General features: G+C 31.1%; 3 protein-coding genes across 3 annotated transcripts; 1 reads left to right on the top strand and 2 right to left on the bottom strand.

Annotated features, from left to right (window-relative positions):
- Positions 1-2,620: 2,620 nt before the first annotated feature.
- Positions 2,621-3,259, bottom strand: LOC119605802 (acylphosphatase-2). The gene is made up of 2 exons (XM_037959115.1): positions 2,869-3,259; positions 2,621-2,797 (listed from the first exon to the last, which is right to left on the bottom strand). The coding sequence occupies exons 1-2, from the start codon at positions 3,048-3,050 to the stop codon at positions 2,683-2,685; spliced, it is 297 nt and encodes a 98-aa protein (XP_037815043.1). The 5' UTR covers positions 3,051-3,259; the 3' UTR covers positions 2,621-2,682.
- Positions 3,260-3,452: 193 nt separating this feature from the next.
- On the top strand, positions 3,453-16,778 carry LOC119605803. The gene is given in 13 exon segments (XM_037959117.1): positions 3,453-4,609; positions 6,805-8,164; positions 9,016-9,024; positions 9,027-10,341; positions 10,402-10,707; positions 10,777-10,937; positions 11,006-11,425; positions 11,848-12,349; positions 12,428-12,544; positions 12,999-13,812; positions 13,879-13,945; positions 14,003-14,127; positions 14,713-16,778. Coding segments are annotated over 12 exon segments (5,730 nt in total). The 5' UTR covers positions 3,453-4,609; positions 6,805-6,927; the 3' UTR covers positions 15,370-16,778.
- A 1,574-nt stretch (positions 16,779-18,352) lies between these two features.
- LOC119605804 (fibroleukin-like) lies at positions 18,353-20,960 on the bottom strand. Its single transcript, XM_037959118.1, has 4 exons — positions 20,801-20,960; positions 19,583-20,735; positions 18,726-19,317; positions 18,353-18,648 (listed from the first exon to the last, which is right to left on the bottom strand). Exons 1-4 carry the CDS (start codon positions 20,804-20,806, stop codon positions 18,453-18,455), a joined length of 1,947 nt encoding a protein of 648 aa, XP_037815046.1. The 5' UTR covers positions 20,807-20,960; the 3' UTR covers positions 18,353-18,452.
- Between the last annotated feature and the right edge of the window lie 1,047 nt (positions 20,961-22,007).

Raw genomic sequence — 22,007 nt, 5'->3', positions numbered from 1 at the left:
TAATGGTAATGGTTTTTAATGAAACGATTTCATTAGTAATTATTTAAAAATAAAGTTTCATTACCATTATTCAAAGGATTTTAAAAATTTTCGAACATTAGTTCGAATTTCGAAATTAATTTCGAATATCCGAACATTATAATGTATTGTCATTAGGTGATATCATGTATGCCAAATTTCAGCACATTCGGACTAGAACTAGTTTTAACAGCTTTAAAAATTTTTCGAACACGAGTTCGAATTTTCGAATTTTTTTTTTTAGGTTTTATGACACAGAGATTAATTTAAAAAGATAAAAAAATTTTCGAAAATAACTTCGAATTTTCGAACTTAATTTCGAATATTCAAACATATTATTGTATTGTCATCAGATGTACTTATGACTGCAAAATTTCAGCCAATTTGGGCTACGGGAACTGGTTTTAAAAGCTTTTAAACCTCGAATCTTCGAAAAATTTTCCTTAATATATTTTACGACAATTATAAGTACTAATTAAATTCGTTTTTGAAAATTCATTATCAAATTCATTACCATTATCAAAAAAAGTTATAATGAAAAAAATATAATTTTCATTAAATGGTACTTAAAATATTTTTCATTACAATTTTTTCTATAAATGGTAATGAAATTTTAATGCTTAATGAAAAATTCCCATGTATGGTATTTATAATTGTCGAAAAATATATTAAGGAAAATTTTTCGAAGATTCGAGGTTTGAAAGCTTTTAAAACCAGTTCCCGTAGCCCAAATTGGCTGAAATTTTGCAGTCATAAGTACATCTGATGACAATACAATAATATGTTCGAATATTCGAAATTAAGTTCGAAAATTCGAAGTTATTTTCGAAATTTTTTTTATGTTTTTAAATTAATCTCTGTGTCATAAAACCTAAAAAAAAAAATTTCGAAAATTCGAACTCGTGTTCGAAAAATTTTTAAAGCTGTTAAAACTAGTTCTTCTAGTCCGAATGTGCTGAAATTTGGCATACATGATTTCACCTAATGACAATACATTATAATGTTCGGATATTCGAAATTAATTTCGAAATTCGAACTAATGTTCGAACATTTTTAAAATCCATTGAATAATGGTAATGAAAATTTATTTTTAAATAATTACTAATGAAATCGTTTCATTAAAAACCATTACCATTAGACAAAATAATGCTAATGAAAAAAAAATAATTATAATTTTTTTCAATGTAATGCTAATGAAATCGTCAATTAATTAGTCGATATAATTAACTACTCCCATGTATGATAGATAGATAGATAGGTAGATAGATAGATAGATAGATAGATAGATAGATAGATAGATAGATAGATAGATAGATAGATAGATAGATAGATAGATAGATAGATAGATAGATAGATAGATAGATAGATAGATAGATAGATAGATAGATAGATAGATAGATAGATAGATAGATAGATAGATAGATAGATAGATAGATAGATGATAGATAGATAGATAGATAGATAGATAGATAGATAGATAGATAGATAGATAGATAGATAGATAGATAGATAGAAGTAGATAGATAGATAGAGATAGATAGATAGATAGATAGATAGATAGATAGATAGATAGAGATAGATAGATAGATAGATATAGATAGATAGATAAATAGATATATAGATAGATCGCTCGCTCGCTCGCTCGCTCGCTCGCTAGCTAGCTCGCTCGCTCGCTCCATAGCTCTATGGCCACTTTCGTATCAAGTGCCCCAACTTAAAAAATCGATTTGGATGAAATTTGCATCAAGGCTAGTACCAAAGAATATTTATTACAAGAATACGCATCTCGACGTGCGGGTAGTTCTGATTTGCACGTATTTATGTATCACAATCCGCTATTGAAAATTTATCTTGTATGAGACGCACATTCTATGTATTCAATATTCTTTGCTAGTAATATTAGATAGTAGGCCAGAGAGAAAATTTTCAGCTCTATCGGTCAAGAACTGCCTGACTTAGAGGGAGACGAAGTTGGACATTTTGGTCATTCAGGGTTTTATTCAAATGAGTGTTACTCTTCACCTATTGGATCTAGCAAAAATTGTCCAAACGAATTCAGATAACTATTTCCTCATTGTTTTTACTTTTTTTATATTTTTTTTAAATAATTTTTTTCAAAAAAACTCCTTTTTTCTTCAAAAGAAAGCTTATACAATTCCCTTTAAGGGCTTTATAGTTCCATAATGAGATGCGAATGGGATATCTATCAAAAAATTATTTTTTAACTCAAGAATAAGATTTTTTTAATATTTTGCACTTCATTTTCCCCTATTTTTTCAAAATGGACGTTTTTGTACGTTCTGTATGACCATAATGTCCAACTTTGACCCCTTCTAAGTCCGGCACTAGTACTAACCTTGGTGCAAATTTTATCCAAAGACATCGATTTTAAAAGTTGGGTTACTTGACACGAAATTGCCCATATAGGAACCATAATATATAACCTTTATAGGGTCGCAAATTAACAAATTTATAAAGTTCTCTTTGAATAATTGAGGAATGAAAAAACCAATTGGAAAGACTTTAACAGAAAAGTTTTACTGCAGATTTTTAAAATAATATCAACATATTTACATCCAAATGTAAATATTCAATGTAAATATTCAATATTACATACCTTAAATTTATTTCATTTCTTTAATAGACTTGATTAACAACAATTATTTAACGTTTAATGCCAAATGTTTGAAATGTGTAATTTTCTATTGGGCGCATTTCACTAAAAACTGCCTTGTCGATACGAGAACTTGGACTACCTTTGTTTTGTAGCCAATATTTCCTGTAATAAAATAAAATTATTATTTAATAATCATGCACATTAAATAACCAAATTATAAATTCTACACCAACATTTCGTTCAATTCATTTTGAGGACCTTCCAATTGACCTTTAACTGTGCCATCTGCGGTATTCATACACCAGCCTCTTAGATCAAGTTGTTTAGCTTGTTTTTCTGTATATTTTCGGAAAAATACACCTTGTACTTTGCCAAAAACTTCAAAATCCAAAGCAAATAACTTTTTCACCGACATGCTCTTCGTTTGTTTTGATTTGTTAATTATTTTTGAACGTTGTTAAAAGTAGTGCTGTTAATTTAGCTATTTTTTTAGTTTTAGGAAATTCGCGCTTCCAATTGTTTATGTCAAAAACATTAGGATAAAAACTTACATAAAATTATTTTTGGGAGTACAAGGCTATTTTTAATATTAAATATCTATGACCATGTCTATGACTATATGCTATGTTTTATTATTTTTTAACATTGATTTGTTGTACATTTTGCTAAATATTGCTGTGAAAAAAGTTAGCAACACTTACCTTAACAATTTATTTTTATTAAGTGTTGGAAAGTGTAAAAATGTCATTAATACACAAAAATACAACCCTGTTTTACTACTCGTTAATGTAAGTAGCAATATTCGCTACATTTATAATAAACTAGTACGTACTGTACCAGTCGTATTTTTCTTTCGGCGCAGAAAATATATTAATTCCATAAAATATTTTTTGTTAAAGCAAATTAAGACCGCCATTAATAGCAAACGAAATTTAATATCGTAAAAAAGTGTAATTATCTCTCAAACGTAAACATTTACAACGTTTTGATTAAATAAAATTAAAATTAGCTGAACTCGATAAAAAGGGCAATTGGGATAGAAATTATTCACGTTGGAAAACGTTTTTCGCCCATTTTTTCTATAATCGTGCATACTCGTTCTTTGCAATCGTCTACTGCTGTGTGTGAAGAAGAAAAGAAGCAGCAAAAACGGCAGCCATACCTAAAAAAATTCAAAAAAAAAAAAATTACGTGTATTTAAAGAAAAAAATCTGGGGAAAAAAGTTAGCATAAAAAATAGATATTTTATAAAAATATATTGATAATAATATAAAATCTCAAAAAAGCTGGACAAGATTTAAAACAATAATTTACTCTGATTTTCTAGACAAGACATGGCAATTACTTAAGAGTAAGAGGAAGCACGCAATATTTCAGAATTGTGAAAAAAAGTAGTAATCGTTATAATACGTTTTACACTTTATATACCTACACAGTAATATATACATACATACATATATATGTATGTATATAATTATATACATATATATTTAAAAAAAAAAGAATAAATAGTGATTTAAAAAATTCATGGAAGACGGGAGCGCGCGAGTGTTTTTAAAGTAATATTTAAATAAAGAAAAAATATTAATTTAAAAAAATTATATAAAATTAAAAGAAAAAAAACTTTAAAAAAGTAGTAGTTTTAACCAATTTCTTTGTGTTTTTTTTAACTTATGGTGAAATTAAAACTTCCTTAATAGCGCCTAATAAAAGTGAAGACAAGAAAGAAAAAACGAGCTTAATTTTTTCTACTAATTTTAATATAAAAAAAGAAAAAAAGCGAGTATCAAAATATATACGAACGTGCATACCTACAAATATACAAAGAATTTTTTTGTTATTGGCTACTACGTTTTTAAACAACGGTGTCGTGTAATTTTTTTCCAAATATTTTACAAAATCTCTTAAAATACTATATAACAATAAATAATTTGCTATAAATTAATATAAATTCAATATTATATTCATACAAAGGTTAGTATTGAAAATTTTATGAATAAATTTTATTTTTAAAGTTTGTGCAGTAATTCGTTAATTAATTTGTTTGTACCACATGGTTGTATTAGTATGGGAGTTATATGTACATTTTTTTGTTTTTATTTTATGTAAAACATTTTTTTATCGGTTTAACAAAAAGCAACGAGTTAAGATTAAATTAATAGTGAATAAATGAAAAAAATTAAAATATCTAATACAGTGATAAGAAAATTATATTGTTTGTAACAAATTCATTGTATACAAATCTAAAAGAAATTGCAATTTGTATATTATTTGAATTAGTTGTACATAGGCCTATTATAAGAGGTTTCCTAAAATATTTAAGGATTTCATCAGACTGTGTTGTTGATTATCCTTAGGATTAGTTAACAACTAAGTTTTGTATTTTTGGCTGTGCAAAATCTTATATGCCCTTCGCCATGCCTAGTATATTTAAAAAAACACACAGTACGTATTTTATAACAAAAAAATAAGAATACCAGTTGGAAAACAGTACCAGAATAAGGATGGCGCGTGTTTAATTCTATGTTTCCAGGTTTAATATTAAAAAAAATCAAAAAGTACTAATTGAAGAACGAAAAAGTACCATAAAGTTTACTCATAAAATTTCACTCCATCAGGATCTTATATGTATGATTCTAGATTCTATAATTCAGAAAATCGAAAAAGTACCATTTGAGTGATGAAACTCTCCTTTTATAAATGTTACTTCTATCAGTATGCTGCGTGTTTGATTTTGCGTTTTTTAGTTTCAATATTATAAAAGATTCAAAAAGTACCAGTTGAAGAGTAAAAAATATCAAAAAATTCACTCAAATATTTTTATTCCCTCAGGATATGTGTCTGAATATATGTTTCTAGGTTCAATATTGCATTAAACCAAAAAGTACCATTTGAATGAGAAAAAATACCAGAAAATCCCTATTTATAAATTTTTATTAGATCAGTATACCTACTACATGTTTAATTTTACGTTTATAGGTTCAATATTATAAAGGATTAAAAAGTATCAGTTGTAAACAAAAGGTACCAAAAGATTTACTCTTATAGATCATTCATTGCATCATATTAGAAATATTGTTTACATTTTTTGTTTTAAAGGTCTGTTATAAAAGATTTCCTAAAATATTTAAGGATCGATCGATCTCACACCGAAAATAATAGACATTTTTGAAATTTGATAAATCTATATAAAAGAATTTAGTATCAAACATGTTTTGTAGCACTCAGTTCGGATAACGCTAATATGTGTTCCTGTACATACATAATAATTGAGAGGGTAACCTGTATAGCCGATGAAGTAGCCAACTGGCTGAGGAGAGGATGAAAATTATATTTTTCTTACAAACTATATGAATTTATCGAGACGACTATCTTGTAAAATTTACTGAAAGTAATTTACAAATTTGATACCCCATTGGGGTATTATTTGTAACTAGTACCAAGGACTATTTTTGATACTCTTTCGCTATTTATCTGGTACTTTTGGAGCTTTCTATATAGAAATAATATACAATATTGAACCTAGAAATGTGAAATTAAGCATGTAGAGCCCAGAGTGAATTCATTCAGAGTCCTGAGTAAATCTACATACATATAAGAGAAAACTTTTTGGCACTTTTTCGTTCTTCAACTGGTACTTTTTGAATTATTTTTTTAAAAAATTAAACCTGGAAACATAGAATTAAACATGCGGTTTCCGGATGGAATGAAAATATAAATAGTGACTTTCTGGTACTTTTTAGATTTTTGAATAATACTTTTTTTCCTGCTTAACATAAAATCAGACAAATATGTATGTCTGATAATTAAATGAGAATTTATGAAAGAATGAACTTTTTGGTATTTTATCGTTTATATCGGACAAAACGCGTATGAGAATTACAAATTATTATGTAATATATCTTAATAGTTTCTCTTTATTATAAGGATATTGCAGATATATTGAGAATTTATAATAATTTTACTGTTTATTTATATAGTATGGGTTTTTTATAGGAAATATATGAAATATGTATAGGAAAAAACAATGTATATGAGATATTGGTCATGTGGTTAACAGTCCGCTGCGCTGAGTTACAATATCCTAGTATTTCCACAACTTTCTGAAGTCATCTGATGACATAGAAAACTTGTATGTAATACGATTTACATTTTTTGTACAATTTTAGCTTAATATTTCCGTTAATCCTAATGAATATCGTTTTGAATATAACAAAAAACGATTTAAAAATAAACGATAACCGAGAAAAAAAGATGGAAATTTGATTTTAAATGCAGCAGTGTTCAACAATATGGCGCCAGCTCTTACAGAGCCATTAAGTCCAACCGAAAATTTAAATAGTTCAGCGGTAACGGCAACAACTACACCAACGACAAGATCTAGCAGAAAATTTGACTCTTCGAATGTCAATAAAAGTGGCATTAATAACAGTAATATTCTTAACACACCCACAAATAATATTGTCGTAAAATCTGCATCAACAGTACGCGAGAAGCGTAATCGCAGCGGTGGAATTATAATAAATCAAACACCAACATCTTCAAAGCGTATAACACGTTCGAGAGATAATCAACAGCGCAATTTGGTGGTCACACCATCCGCCTCCTTAAACGGAGAAAATACAAGTGAAACGCCACAAAATACAAAGCCACCAACAACGAGAAGAATTTCTAAGGTGTTAAGTGTTCAAGAAATTGACACTACAGTCATCAATTCCATCAGTAACAACAACAGCTCGAGTACAAAGAATGAGCAAATGGGCTTAAGCACAGCCCCGTTAAATACTAAAAATAAGATTCTCAGCAATAACAACAATAATACTAGCCAAAATTTGGATACGTTAGTAGACGATAGTAACACAAAAGATACATCGACCGCACAGTTGTTGGCCGATTTGACAAACGAGGCCATAACAGCCGAAATTTGTTTACGCAATCAACTGAAAGACGTTAATTTAGTGAAGACTGCTGGTGATCCATCATCGCCCATCATACAACAGGATACATTTGTCGATACCGAAAAAGATATTGTCGTTTTAAAAGTCGCATCTCCTACAATAGCTGCTGCGCCCGAGGTAAATAAAACAACTACTGCGCACATGGAGACGCAGTTTACTGAATCGCCAAAGTCGTCAAACGTACAAGAAACAAGTGAAGTTAAAGAACCCACTTCAACAACAGCAATAGCGGTAGAAGAATTTCTTCTTGACTCTCAGAAGAATAACAATAATAGTCCGCAAGAAGAAAAAGTAGAACAAGAAGTTAAGGCGGAGGAAGAAGCAGCTGATGAAAGGAAGTATGATAAAAGCGAGCACAAAGAAGAAAAATCACTTGATGCCATTGCTACTGAAGGTTATTTGGACACCGCAAACGTGCATGAAACCCCAGTCGGTTCACCAAATTCATCTGATGATGCTGCGGAGACGAAGAAACCTAGCTCAAAGCTTGAGATTTTGTCGGTACAAGAATTGCCACCAGTTAGTACAGATTCAACGATGACTGCTTCGGAAGTTGAAGATAATTTGGAAGGTAATGGTCAACTTATCGGATATCATTGAAATTATTCATGAGTTTTAGCAAAATATTTTAATATTTTATATTACTTACTTACTTACTTACTTACTTACTTACTTACTTACTTACTACTACTTACTTACTTACTTACTTACTTACTTACTACTTACTACTTACTTACTTCTTTACTTACTTACTTACTTACTTACTTACTTACTTACTTACTTACTTACTTACTTACTTACTTACTTACTTACTTACTTACTTACTTACTTACTTACTTACTTACTTACTTACTTACTTACTTACTTACTTACTTACTTACTTACTTACTTACTTTACTTACTTACTTACTTACTTACTTACTTACTTACTTCTTACTTACTTACTTACTTACTTACTTACTTACTTACTTACTTACTTACTTACTTACTTACTTACTTACTTACTTACTTCTTACTTACTTACTTACTTCTTACTTACTTACTTACTTACTTACTTACTACTTACTTACTTACTACTTACTTACTTACTTACTTGACCTTACTACTTACTTACTTACTTTACTTACTTACTAACTTATCTTACTTACTTACTTACGTACGTACTTACTTACTTACTTACTTACTTACTTACTTACTTCTTACTTAACTTACTTACTTACTTAACTTACTCTTACTTACTTACTTACTTACTTACTTACTTACTTACTTATACGTACTTACTTACTACTTAACGTACTTACGTACCTTACTTACCTATTACGTTACTTACTTACTATTACTTACTTACTTACTTACTTACTTACTTACTTACTTACTTACTAATGTTTGTCATACAAAGTAATAACATATTTTGGCGTTTAGAACGTTTAAGTCATTGATGGCACTTGCGATCGATTCCCCACCACCTAACAATCATGATGCAGATTCCAATGAAAAAACATTACAAAATTCTGTGGCTGCTGCCACTCCACCACGAACTCCAACTCATCAACAGTCGTTGTCACACGATTTACATGACCTACAACAACAATTACAGCATACTCCACCCACTCCGGTAGCTCAGCAAGTACAGACACATCAACATCAGCAGCACTCGCCACAAACAAATTGCTTTACTACCACCCCCCAAAGCACAACATCATCGATAAATTCACTGGCTACGACGACGGTAGGCAGTATGCCTCCACAGCAGTCGTACATAAAGGAAGCGGATGGAGTCGGTGTTGGTGCTGCAGCTGAACTGGAAGATCAAGATATCGAAGAAGTTTTTAAGGTGCTTAAAGGTTTTGAAGGTGGTACAACTTCAGATCTCAATGTCTGTGACTTGAATGTTCTATTCAACGAAGTTTATATGAAAATAAATGAAACTGAATTGAGTGGTAATGCTGGAAGCGCTACAGGAAGTATTACTAGCGGAGGTGGTTGTATCTCTTCGAATACTCAAAGTCATATTACTGTTACAAATCCCTCCATACAATTGGTTAAACCCACACAAGTCGAAGAGGGACAGTTAGAAATAGAAAAACGTCAGCAACAAATGCAGCGGAAAATAGATTTTCTAATGAGACGTTTAAGAAAACTACAAGCTCGTAATATGTGCAAACATACCAGCGAAGAAATAGCTGGACTATTTGAGTGGAGTGCCCGACAAGCCAGCAAAGGTGTCACAAACTCAGCACCATTAAATAACGAAGCCATTGGAACACCGGATCCGGCTAAGTGTTTTCTAAAAGTAATAGCAGCACGACCGCCTGCCTCCGATTGGAAAGATGTACATGAATCTTTGGTACCCGCCAACCAGATATCGACGCTGTTGCGTAAAATAGAATCTGTGGCCAATGCACAACAATTGTGCACTACGCCTGCCAACAGTTTAGTTAATATATCAACCCATAAGAAAACTAAAAAAGCCTTGATGGAAGCTCAAGCTGCGGCGGCGGCAGCAGCATCAAACTCCTCGAACATCAACTCAACGACTTTTGGTGAGGGCAAAGCTGAAGAAGTGGTTGTCGCTACACTGGACGAAAATATAACTGATGAATTGTCACAGGTGGTCGGTTTATTACAGACTGAAATGTCTGAGGTACAAAAAGCCATTGATTCCGATGCAACTGAATCGAGTTCAGGCGGAGAATCAGCTGATGAAATGGTTACCTACAACAATACCCAGCAACAAACGCTGCCTATGTGAGTAGTTTAAATTGTTTAATTTTTAATTTCACTTTATAAATTATTTTATTTATTTAGAACAAAACGTGCCGCTTGGCGTTATTCACGTGATCGTGCGGCCATTGCATCACGCTGGTCGTGGCTGCTATCTCAAATATCCGATTTAGAAATAAAAATACGTCAACACAGTGAACTACATCAGGAAATTTTACGTTCTAAGGGTTTAGTTACATGTGGTGATAACAGTAAAGTTGGGGAACAAGTTAATGAAGAGGAGATGGGATCATGTCGAACACGTGGCTATGTACCTTCATTATTTCGTAAAAGAAAACTTATACAGACAACCAACATACATACAATATCGAAAAAGGCAGCGAGGCCAAGGTATAACAAATTGTTAACAATAAATATTTTATATTTGTAAATCAAATAAAATAAAATTCTTTGCTTTAGCACAATTAAATGTGGTTGTCAGTGGCCTTTACATCCTTGTGCTTTGTGTACAGGTCGTTTAGATCCTACAGCACCACGAGATCTACCCGACACAATGATGATGTCCGATCGTATAGCACTATTAGATTCTGGTTATCATCCTGTCTTAAGTTTCAGAGAAAGTATGTTTTCTAAAGTAAAAATCTGCAGCTAAGAGTGTTTTTAATTAATAATTTAAATTTCAATTTAGATGTTAATAATGCCCTGCACTTTGAGGCTATTGCAAAACAGCCCGAATGGCAGCAACGTGTTATGCGTTGTCCGGCCAAAAACATTGCAAAAAATGTTTGGAGGGCCGAACGTGAAGCAGTTGCTGCTGCTGCCGGCGGGCATCATACAACATCTTCATCGAAAAAATATGGTGATGCTCCTCCAGCAAAACGACGTTACATAAAAAAGAAGGATAGACTTAATAATGATGAAAAATCTGCAGCAGGAAAAAGTTCCCATGCAACAACAGCGGGGACACAGCAAGCATTATCAACAACATCAGCTGTAACAACGGTGGCCTCATCTCTATCAACGACATCATTAAATGATGTAGGAAATGGTACAGCAACTTTGTCTACTACTACTACTACTACGTCCACAACGCCACTTGTGGCCAACAGTAAATTATTGTAAACATGAAAAATTCGATAATTGATATTAACATAAAACAAAAACAATTTTTGCATCTTTTTTTTTTTTCTTTTCATTTTTCTCTTCTCTCTGTCTCTCTGTATACGTTGATCCTTTTGCATTGATTCCTACCACGAATTGGTTGCTACGATTTTTTTTTGTTTGAATTATAATTTATGATGTCCTTGCACTCAACCAACAAATACGTATACAACTCTAAAAACAAACGTACCTTAAACTGCAAAATTTATTATGAACAACAAACAACCTTGATTCCCGAAACAACTTTTTCACCTCATCAATATATTGACAACTTTTGACTCTTATGTGCGATGCAAATATTTGCTTTTCAATTTCATATAAATTCGCTCATCGTTTGCTGGATTTATCGGAAACTTCCATCAATTATAGAGGGAACGGCCAAGAGTGCAAAGAAACAGCACTGCCCGGCTGTGAGGGACGAGATTTTAAAGGAGCCTTTGAATTCTCTACCACCGCCAGCTTATTTAGGCAACACGAGCTTAACAGCAACAACATCATTACCAACAACAACAACAACGACGACAATACCCAACAACTACAACAACAAATTCATACATCAAACGAGCGATTGTCTCCCAATAAATTACGATCAATACAATCCCAACCAAACACCTTCATCATTGATCTCCAACCACAATCACAACAGCAGCAGCAAAAATAATAAGCATCGTAAACTTTCATCATCAACAATAGTAAATTCTCACCATTATAATCATCTTAATAACAGTAGTAGTAATCTATATAATGGGGATTCAAGCTATATGTTCAATCATGAAAATTGGGGAGGAGCAGGAGATAATTTTAACGTTCGCAGTCGTACATCATCACCAACACACGGCAGCAGCGGCAATAATTACCACAAGTATGAAAGGTAAGAGATGTAAATTAACAAACTTTACTGATCTTTTAACTAATTTATCAATTCTTCAAACTTGTTTTTATTTTGCAGATCTCTTGATCGTAAAAATCGTACATCATACGATATTGATAATATCGTGATACCTTACAGCGTTGCGGCTGCTACACGTGTTGAGATTTTACCCTATAAAGAAATTCCAACTCCAAAGTGAGTATACAAAATTAGTTTACAACAGAGTTGCTAAAATTTTTACAATTGTACTTTTTGTTTGGTACAATTCGACCTTTAAAAGTACAACAGTACTCCACTGTTAGTCTAGTCTAATGACTTGTCTGTGGACTAGTCTATTAGCTATTCATGGGGCTAGTCTATTGACTAGTTTATTCAGGAGTCTATTGATTAGCCTATGAAATAGTCTATCAACAAATCTCTAGGCTAGTCTATTGATTGGTCTATGAACCAGTGTATTGACTAACTGATCTGTCAACTAGTCAATAGCATGTTCACTAATATAAAGATTCGTTTATTGACTGGTTTACGGACTAACGAACATATTGCTATAAGTTTTGAACAAAATTATTTGAACAATTTTGAATTCCATTTGTCATCCGTGGTCCCTAATATAGTAATGAATCAATACCTCTTTTTCGTTCATAATTAGGTGGCGTGTAATTGAACAGGAAACTGAAGAAAATAACAAATTAAAAATCTCTAAAAATCAAGAGGAGCCAGATATGAAAACTTTATCTGAATGTAAACCAATAACAAATGGTTTTGTTTGCGATGACAGCCAATTATTAGATTCAGCATGTAAAAAGGAAATAACTACTACCATTAAGCAAGAAGAAGTTACTAAAATAGAAAGTGATTTAAACGCTGGAAAAGAGAACACAAATGAAAACAATTCACTTCCGGCTACACATAACTCCTTCAATAACACTACGAAGCAGGTTGAATTGATTGAAGAAAAATGTAAAATAATGCCCCAAAGCAGCTGTAGCAACAGCCACAATGATGCTGATGATGATGTTGTTCATAAGGATGTTGTTGATGATGTTGACGAAGAAAACACAAAAGAACCGGAATTAAAAAAACTAAAAGTTGAAACAAGTGTGATAGATAATATTAGAAAAGATAACAACGTTGAAAAAGTAGCTAAAGAGAAAATGAAGGGGATAATAACTGCTAAAGAAGAAGATGAAGATGATGAAGAAGAGAAAATAGCACTCCATAACAGTTCAAGCGTTAGCATTGAAGAGGACGAAGACATATCCGATGATGCCATGTTCTTAAGACATGAAAGAGCATTAACCGAGGAACGACGTAAATTTCAAACCTATTTAAAATTTCCCTGGAGTACACGTTCAAGAGCAAATCGACGTATTGACAGTCGAGCTGAATCGAGTGGTGCCAATACACCAGATCCCAGTTCACCAGCACCCCAGACACCTAGTGTGGGTGGGGGTGATCTGGAGGTATGTACTTATCAAATTTGTTATAAAAATGGAAGTATTGATTTGAATTTGTTGTGTAAATTTTAGAGTATACCATCACCTTTGAATCCAGCTACACCTTTAGATACAATTTCCGAAGCCGGTGATAACTCAAGTATGTTGTTTAGAACTTAAATTCAGATTATATTTTAATTTTGTTTATTATTTATAGCATCATTTTTAGGTGTTGGTCCTTTGCCTAGCCTAAGTAGTAAACGTTATGAACGGAGGCGCACAACTTCTACGAAACGTGATCGTGAACTAGAAAGGCGAAGTTCAACACCTGATTCCAAAGAGGTAAGTCATGTTTTTTACTATTAGCAGTGTATGTTAGCAATTATAGTCATGACTATAGATCAGTCTATAATCTTGGCTATAGATCAGACTAGTCTTGACTAAAGTCAGTCAGTCTATAATTTTGACTTTAGATCAGTATTTAATGTTGACTACAGATCAATCTATAATCTTGACTATAGATCAGAGTTTAGTCTTGCCTAAAGGTCAGTCTATAGTTTCTACTTTAGATCAGTCTATAATCTTGACTATAGATTAGTCTATAGTCTGGACTATACATCAGTATATAGTCTTTAATATAAATCAGTCTATGTATGGTCTTAACTTTAGATCAATCTATAATCTTAACCAAAGATCAGTCTATAGTCTTGACTATAGATGAGTTTATAGAATTGTCTGTAGATAACTCTGCAGTCTGGACTATAAATGAGTTTATAGTCTACATTGAAAATACTTTTAAAATTCGAATAAAAAAATAAAATCATACAAATTTTGAAAATTCGAAATTGGAAAATGAATAATCGATTGCAAATAATAATTTTCACGATATGATCACATGTGCTGATACAACAACATTTTAAATTTTAGCTTATACCCCCCTATGAACCACTAACATTCCCCCTGACTGATGAACAATTTGAGGAATTAATGCGTGCTATGCCCATTGATCACGGTGAAGATAGCAAACGATTTGACGATTGTTATCTACCTGGCGGTGGTGGTGGTGGCGTGGGAACTTTCGGTTTGGGAGGAATACTAAACAATAAATATCCGCGTACTATAAGTGGCAGCACTTCAAAGCGTACCTCAAGGTCTTCGACATTATGTGGTGATTCCTTAACAACGCCCAGCGGCAGTCGACGTAATAAAAGTTCCAATTCCAAAAATCTGCCACCAATCTCAGCGGACGACAGCAATGTGTCGTTATCACACGAAAATGGCGAAATGCTATTGTACGATGAAGAGTATGAAGATGATTATCCCAAACACCATTTAGCACCTAACGATGATCACCTAACGGCCGATAGTGTTGGCGTTAGACATGTCACTGCTAAAGGTTTAGGTCTTTATGATGAGGACGACGATGTGTACGGTGATCAATACGGTGCCTATGTTGGCAGACAACAACGTAAACATCGTGATAGCGAAGGTGAATCATCTGAAGAAGAGCCATTTCAGGATGATGATCCCAATGATCCAGAATGGCGTGGCGAAACAGAAGAACGTTTGCGTAAGAAAGTTTAAAAACAAAAGCAAGTCATTCGAATTGTTTTTTTTTTAATTTCATTTTTTTTTTTTGAATACCACATTATATTCTCTAAGTCTTATGTGTTTGTAAGGTTTGATTTTTCTATTTGTGCAAAACAAAAAACAACAACTATTTCATATATTGTAATATATATGTATATGTATGTATGTAGCCAGCAGTTAATATTTAAACTTTGTTATGTTTATTAAATTACAAATTAATTTTTAAAATAATGTTAGAAAAAAAAAAAACAAAATAAATATTTTACAACAATAGGCACTTTTTTAAAACAACAACAACTAGAATATTACATGAAGTAAATAAAGCAAATCAAACCACTTACCCCCCACTAAAAACAAAAATAAATGAAAATATAAAATAAATTATTTTCAAACTGGATTTATTTATATTTTTATTAAACAATTATACTTTTTAAAAATAACAACAACAACAACAGTAATAACTAATATTATTAACAGCATTTGTGTTAAACAAATACCCTAAATAATTGAATTACAAAAAATGTGTAAAAATTGTAATATTAAGATTTCTTCTTTATGCTGTAAAAATTTTTTAAGGAAAGCCTATACTTAAAATAGTCATTTCAATAGGCTTTCCATAAAAGTACGTATATTTAATAATAAAAACAAAAACAAATGTAAATATTTTCTATTAAGTAGTAGTGTAAACAATTGATTAAAAATTTAATTAATAACTTCTTATTTTTTTTTTTTTTTATTTTAAATGCCAACATATAAACCATTGAAATTGTTTTCTTTGTTTTATTAATAATTTAAAATAAGCTTAAAACTGTAAGTTTTTAAATAACACATATACACACACACACCACTAAACACACACATACAACTTACATTTAACTTAAACGCATTTCAGCCTAGATGCGTTTCAAATATTTCAGGCTTTAAGTGAAGAAATGAAAAAACAAAATTGAAATAACAAAACCTGGTTATTAAAACAAATATGTTTATTTCAAAAGCTCAATTTATAATTGAATAAAATTATGCTAAGTTTATTTAACGTTTTTCTAAACCTTTTCTCTCTCTCTCTCTCTCTCTAATTATTCTTTTTGGTTAAATATTTTTTAATGTTTTGTAAAGTATGTTGTAATATGGTTTATATTTTTCACTATATTTTACATCTATAAAACTCATACTGTTTTTAATTTTTTTTTATTCTTATTAATAATTAATTTCCTATTACTATCTTAATTCTCTATGTAGTTATATATATTTAGCTATAACATATGTCTGTTAACAGCAGAAAACAAAAACTCCCCCCCTCCAAAAAAACATGAAAAAAAGAAAAACAACACCCACTTTTATTAATCTTTAGTGATTTGTATTGTTTAATATTTAATTACAATAAGAAAGATTTTGATTAATTACAAAAATACAATGCAATTTATAATTGCATTATAAAATAAAAGAGAAAATAAACAAATATGTAAAGTTAATATATTAATAATAATAATACAAAAAGGAAAATAATATGTAATAAAAATATATGCATACAAAATAAGTTTATAAAATGTTTTAATTAAATTTAATTTAGCGTATAATATATAAATATAAGCAGTTAACAAGTCATTAATAACAGGATGAACAAGTATAAAGAAAAACTTCTAAATATGATGGTGAAATCCAGTATTTAATTGAAATGTCCTTTGGAAAATACTAAAAGTATGAAATCATTACATGAACTACATACATGAGAAGAGAAATTGGAAACAAAAAGAATTGACTAAACTGAAAAGGGTGAGTAAAAAATTGTATACTGAATTTGGATTTTGAAAACTTTTTTTTAGCAATTTTCTATCCTCACGACCTAATTGAAAACACTTTAAATACATACGGATCTAGTTCAGTTCTGTTGTTGTAAAATTGCAACTGTGACTGAACTATCGTTGATACAGTTGTCGCTGAGTTGACAAACTTTGAACGAAAAGACTCGCTTTGTACCAGGATGAAGATCCAATTGTCGTAGGAACGGTTCAATTGAGTTCTAAATCAGTCCTAGTTAAATTCTAGTTCAGCTCTTTGTTAGTTCTAGTTTAAGTTCAGTTCAATTTCAGTTATACTTCAGTTCTAGTTCAGTTCCAGTTTAAGATCTAATTGAGTTATAGATTAGTTCTATTTCACTCCTAGTTGTGTTCTAGTTGAGTTCTACTTTAATTGAAGTTCAGTTCTACTTCAGTTCTATTTCAGATCTAATTCAGTTATAATTCTGTTATAATTCAGTTCTACTGCACTTTTCGTTCAGTTCTAGTTTAGAATTGTTCAGTCTTAGTTCAGTTCTAGTTCAGTTCTAGTTCAGTTCTAGTTCAGTTCTAGTTCAGTTCTAGTTCAGTTCTAGTTCAGTTCTAGTTCAGTTCTAGTTCAGTTCTAGTTCAGTTCTAGTTCAGTTCTAGTTCAGTTCAAGTTCAGTTCTAGTTCAGTTCTAGTTCAGTTCTAGTTCAGTTCTAGTTCAGTTCTAGTTCAGTTCTAGTTCAGTTCTAGTTCAGTTCTAGTTCAGTTCTAGTTCAGTGCTAGTTCAGTTCAAGTTCAGTTCTAGTTCAGTTCTAGTTCAGTTCTAGTTCAGTTCTAGTTCAGTTCTAGTTCAGTTCTAGTTCAGTTCTAGTTCAGTTCAGTTCAAGTTCAGTTCTAGTTCAGTTCAAGTTCAGTTCTAGTTCAGTTCTAGTTCAGTTCTAGTTCTAGTTCTAGTTCAGTTCTAGTTCAGTTCAAGTTCAGTTCTAGTTCAGTTCTAGTTCAGTTCTAGTTCAGTTCTAGTTCTAGTTCAGTTCTAGTTCAGGTCTAATTCAGTTCTAGTGCAGTTCTAGTTCAAGTTCAGTTCTAGTTCACTTCTGGTTCAATGCTAATTCAATTTTTGTTCAGCTTTGGTTCAGTTCTAGTTATGTTCTACTTCAATTCTAGATTAATTCCTGTTCATTTCCAGTTCAGCAGTATGGACTTTTTAAATTAACACCAAGAGATACTTTTTATTGAAAGTGAAGCTTAAAATTATTACAAGATAATATTATAGGTTTAAGTTGTTTTAATAGTTATTATTAAGAAATAAGCGTTTAAGGATCTTCTGTATAATCATGATAATCTTGAGAATGTACCACTGTATTATGGATAGCTCGAGTACGGGGACGTATCATCATACGCGTTTTTTTAAGTGAATAATCACCATGCCACAATTCCCACATAATGCCAATGTAATTATGATTCAAAGGGCTGTAATGATATAGACCATTCAAATTGGCCTCAGAGCAACTAAAATGACATAAAAGATATGGGTTATATTTATTGATTTATTTTATATTTATTTCTACATTGAATAATAAACTTACTTATCAAACCACCAACCACTAGCATAACCCAAGGCACACGAACAGCAAGCATCGACAGTTTTATCATTACGTTTATCATAAGTACTGAAATCATTATCATTATGATATTTCATGGCATCCTCAACAGTGCCACGATATTCACCAATTAACAAATTATAATTGTATTTCTCCGAATCTATACGAAAAACGGCATATTCAGCCCATTTTTCTACACCATCAAAATCTTCCAGCTCAATACGCAACTCATAGTCATCGTGATAGACCAAACGATGTATAAATTCATTGCCAAACCAAAAATCTCGCGATAAATGACCGAAACCATTACGATATTCAGACCAAGAACGATTAAAATTTTCCTGTTGTTGATACGGACCGCGTCTTTGTATGACAGTCCATGGTAAACCATTTGTGGTGTCGTTGCGTGAGTGTGTGGGAAATACACAATAACGTTCGTTAAAATCACGTTCGGCTTCATTTATATCGGGCGTGGAAAATTTATAAATACCATCAACACGTGTGCTGTCGTCATCATCATCATTGGTTAGTTCATCCAGCAATTCATGACAACCATTTAAATTTGGTCGTATAAATTCTGAAATTTTTTAGAAAAATAATTATAAATATTTGCAAGGTATAAAATCTTTCAAATCGGCCATTTTGAGATTGTTGTACGGTCGTATCACTGAATTGTCTTCTAATCGAGAGTGGAATATTTCACATTTTAAATTTCACATTTTAAAGTGAAATTGAAAGACTGTTTTCTATATCGAATTAAATCACTTTTAAGTTTAAATTAGACTTGGAAATGTTCTTTAAAAACTTTCTCTGGGTATTTTTTATTCAAACATTTTACTTACCCACATCATGACTACCATCATCATACTCGAATATTTCCGTTACACTTCCATCATCAACATTATGAACACTACTAGACTCTTCTTTCTCCAATTCCTGGTTGTGCTGTAGAATACCATTCAAATCTTCAGCACTATCATAAGTTTCATTTATTTTATGTTCTTCCTTTTCAAATTCCTCCTCTTGCCCTTCATTGTCCTCCATCTCTTCAATATGCTCGTCGTTGTTATTTGGGTTGGTTGTCACCTCAATATTATTTAGTTTTTCACTGACATTACGTACCAGTTTTTCTATACGTTTCAATAGAATATCCGAACTTTCGGTAAATGTAGTCAATTCACTCGATAGTGAGTAACAACATTCATTGGATTTTTGTAAACGTGTAGTAATTTCATCTTGTTTATCCAAATGATTACCCAGCACTTGATTGATATTCTCCAAACTTTTGGAATTTCTTCTTTCCAAAGCATTCAATTGTTTAAGATCTTTTTGTAGAGCCATTTGATGTGAGATGTTATTCAGACGTTGATCAAGTTTATGACTTATATTAGAGCAAATTTGGGAATATTGTGAGTTGGTTGGACTAATTCCAATGGGAGCCATTATATTGGCCAGTTTATTGGACTTTCTCTCATTATTATTATTTCCATTTAAGGACATTTGCAAAAGTCTTAAAATATTATTAATCTTGGAGGAAATTTCATTTTTCGTTTTACGTTCGGTGGTTAAAAACTGTTTAATATCTTCCAGTAAAGGTTCTGGGTGATGTTGATGATTACTACTAATAATGACTTCTAGTTTTTGTAACTGCTGTTGTTGCTCTTCATGGGTTCTTTTCAAAAGATCAAGTTTATTTTCTAAAATACGCATACCTTCGTTCCAGGAATTAATGTGATGTTGAAAAATGGCCCAAGTATGAGACTTTTCTTGTAAATTTTGTATAGAATTATCCATTTTACTAATAGTCTGACTTAAAGCATCTAATTTGTAATCGAAATTATTTAAATATTCCAATTCAGTTTGGGGTTTTACGATATTTTCTTCTACACCCAAAAATTTTGCAAATAGTTTTGCATTCGGTACTCCCGCACTATTAACAGCATGGAATATATTGTATAATATTATGGCCATAATAAGCATAAGCAAGGATGAAAGCTAATGAAATTGAATAAAATATTTAATAAAATTCCTTTAATTAAATAAAAAAAATTAAATTTTACCCTCATTTTTCCTTAGTAATCAGCGGGCTTAATGTTTTTAGTTGCGAGGTTAAACAGCTACTGAATTTAAACTTTAAATTTCATTTTGCTCTAGGGGAGTGCGAAATTATATTTAGGAAAAAAAAACATCCAAAACTATTTCCAGATGTTAGCAATATTGAATTTTTCATTGTCAATACATTACTTATTTAAGCGTGCAAATTATGTACCATATATTAAGACTGTTGTTGCTATAATAATGCAGCAGTTAATGGATCTTGCTACATGTACTACTCAATAATACTTAATTCCTATTTATTTTGTATATACAATAAATAAACTAAAACATATGTCATTATACACAAATTCACAGATAATTACAAATCATCAGCAGAAGGGGTTGTGTTGTGATCAATGTTCACTTTGAATGTACTAAAATAAAGAACATATTAGCAACGGTTTTTATTTTAAATTTCAATTCGAAATTATATATCGTTAAAAGTAGCATGGTTTTGAGTTTAGAGATGCCCATTATTTGATAGTAGTTCAATTGTAGTGCAGTTCTCGTTCAGTTATAGATAGATTTTAGTTCAGTTCTATTTCAGTTCTGGTTCAGTTTTAGTTATATTGTAATTTTAATTTAGTTCTATTTCAATTGTTGAGTTTTAGTTTAGTTCTAGTTTAGTACTAGTTTAGTTTTAGCTCAGTTCTATTTAGTTCTTACTCAGTTCTTGTTTGTAAGTGAACCTTATATGGGAGCTATGGTAATAGGATTTATATGTGCAACATTTTGTGTTAATACCGATATTACAGAGGGAATTTTATTTACAATAAATGCATTTTCCGGGAATCTGTGGTGCTATATGAAATTTTGAACCGATTCTAATAATTTTCAACAGATTTATTTCCAGAATAAAAAACCCCCGTGAAAAAAATTGTTGAAATAGCTGCTATAATTTTTGAAAAACGTATCAAAAGAAAAAACGTAAAATTTCCATGGTAGTTTCAAAATTTCGCTCATATCTCCGTTATTTATGAACACACTTTGATAATTTTAAATACAAAACTTCTCGAAAGCATGTCTAATAGATTTAGTAAAGATTTCGATCCCACAGACATCTGAGGCTTTCAAGTCCGATACCTATAAGCATTTAAAAACACAAGTTTAATTTTTGAAATTTTGAACTGAATGACAAACTTATAACTATATAACCTTCCCACGAAGGTG

The sequence above is a fragment of the Lucilia sericata genome, unplaced genomic scaffold (assembly GCF_015586225.1).
Source record: "Lucilia sericata isolate MDLA Ls3-8-SP2 unplaced genomic scaffold, ASM1558622v1 Contig000520F_arrow, whole genome shotgun sequence".
Taxonomy (NCBI): Eukaryota; Metazoa; Arthropoda; class Insecta; order Diptera; family Calliphoridae; genus Lucilia; species Lucilia sericata.
The sequence above is the reverse complement of the archived record's forward strand: the minus strand, read 5'-3'. Positions and strand labels throughout refer to the sequence as shown.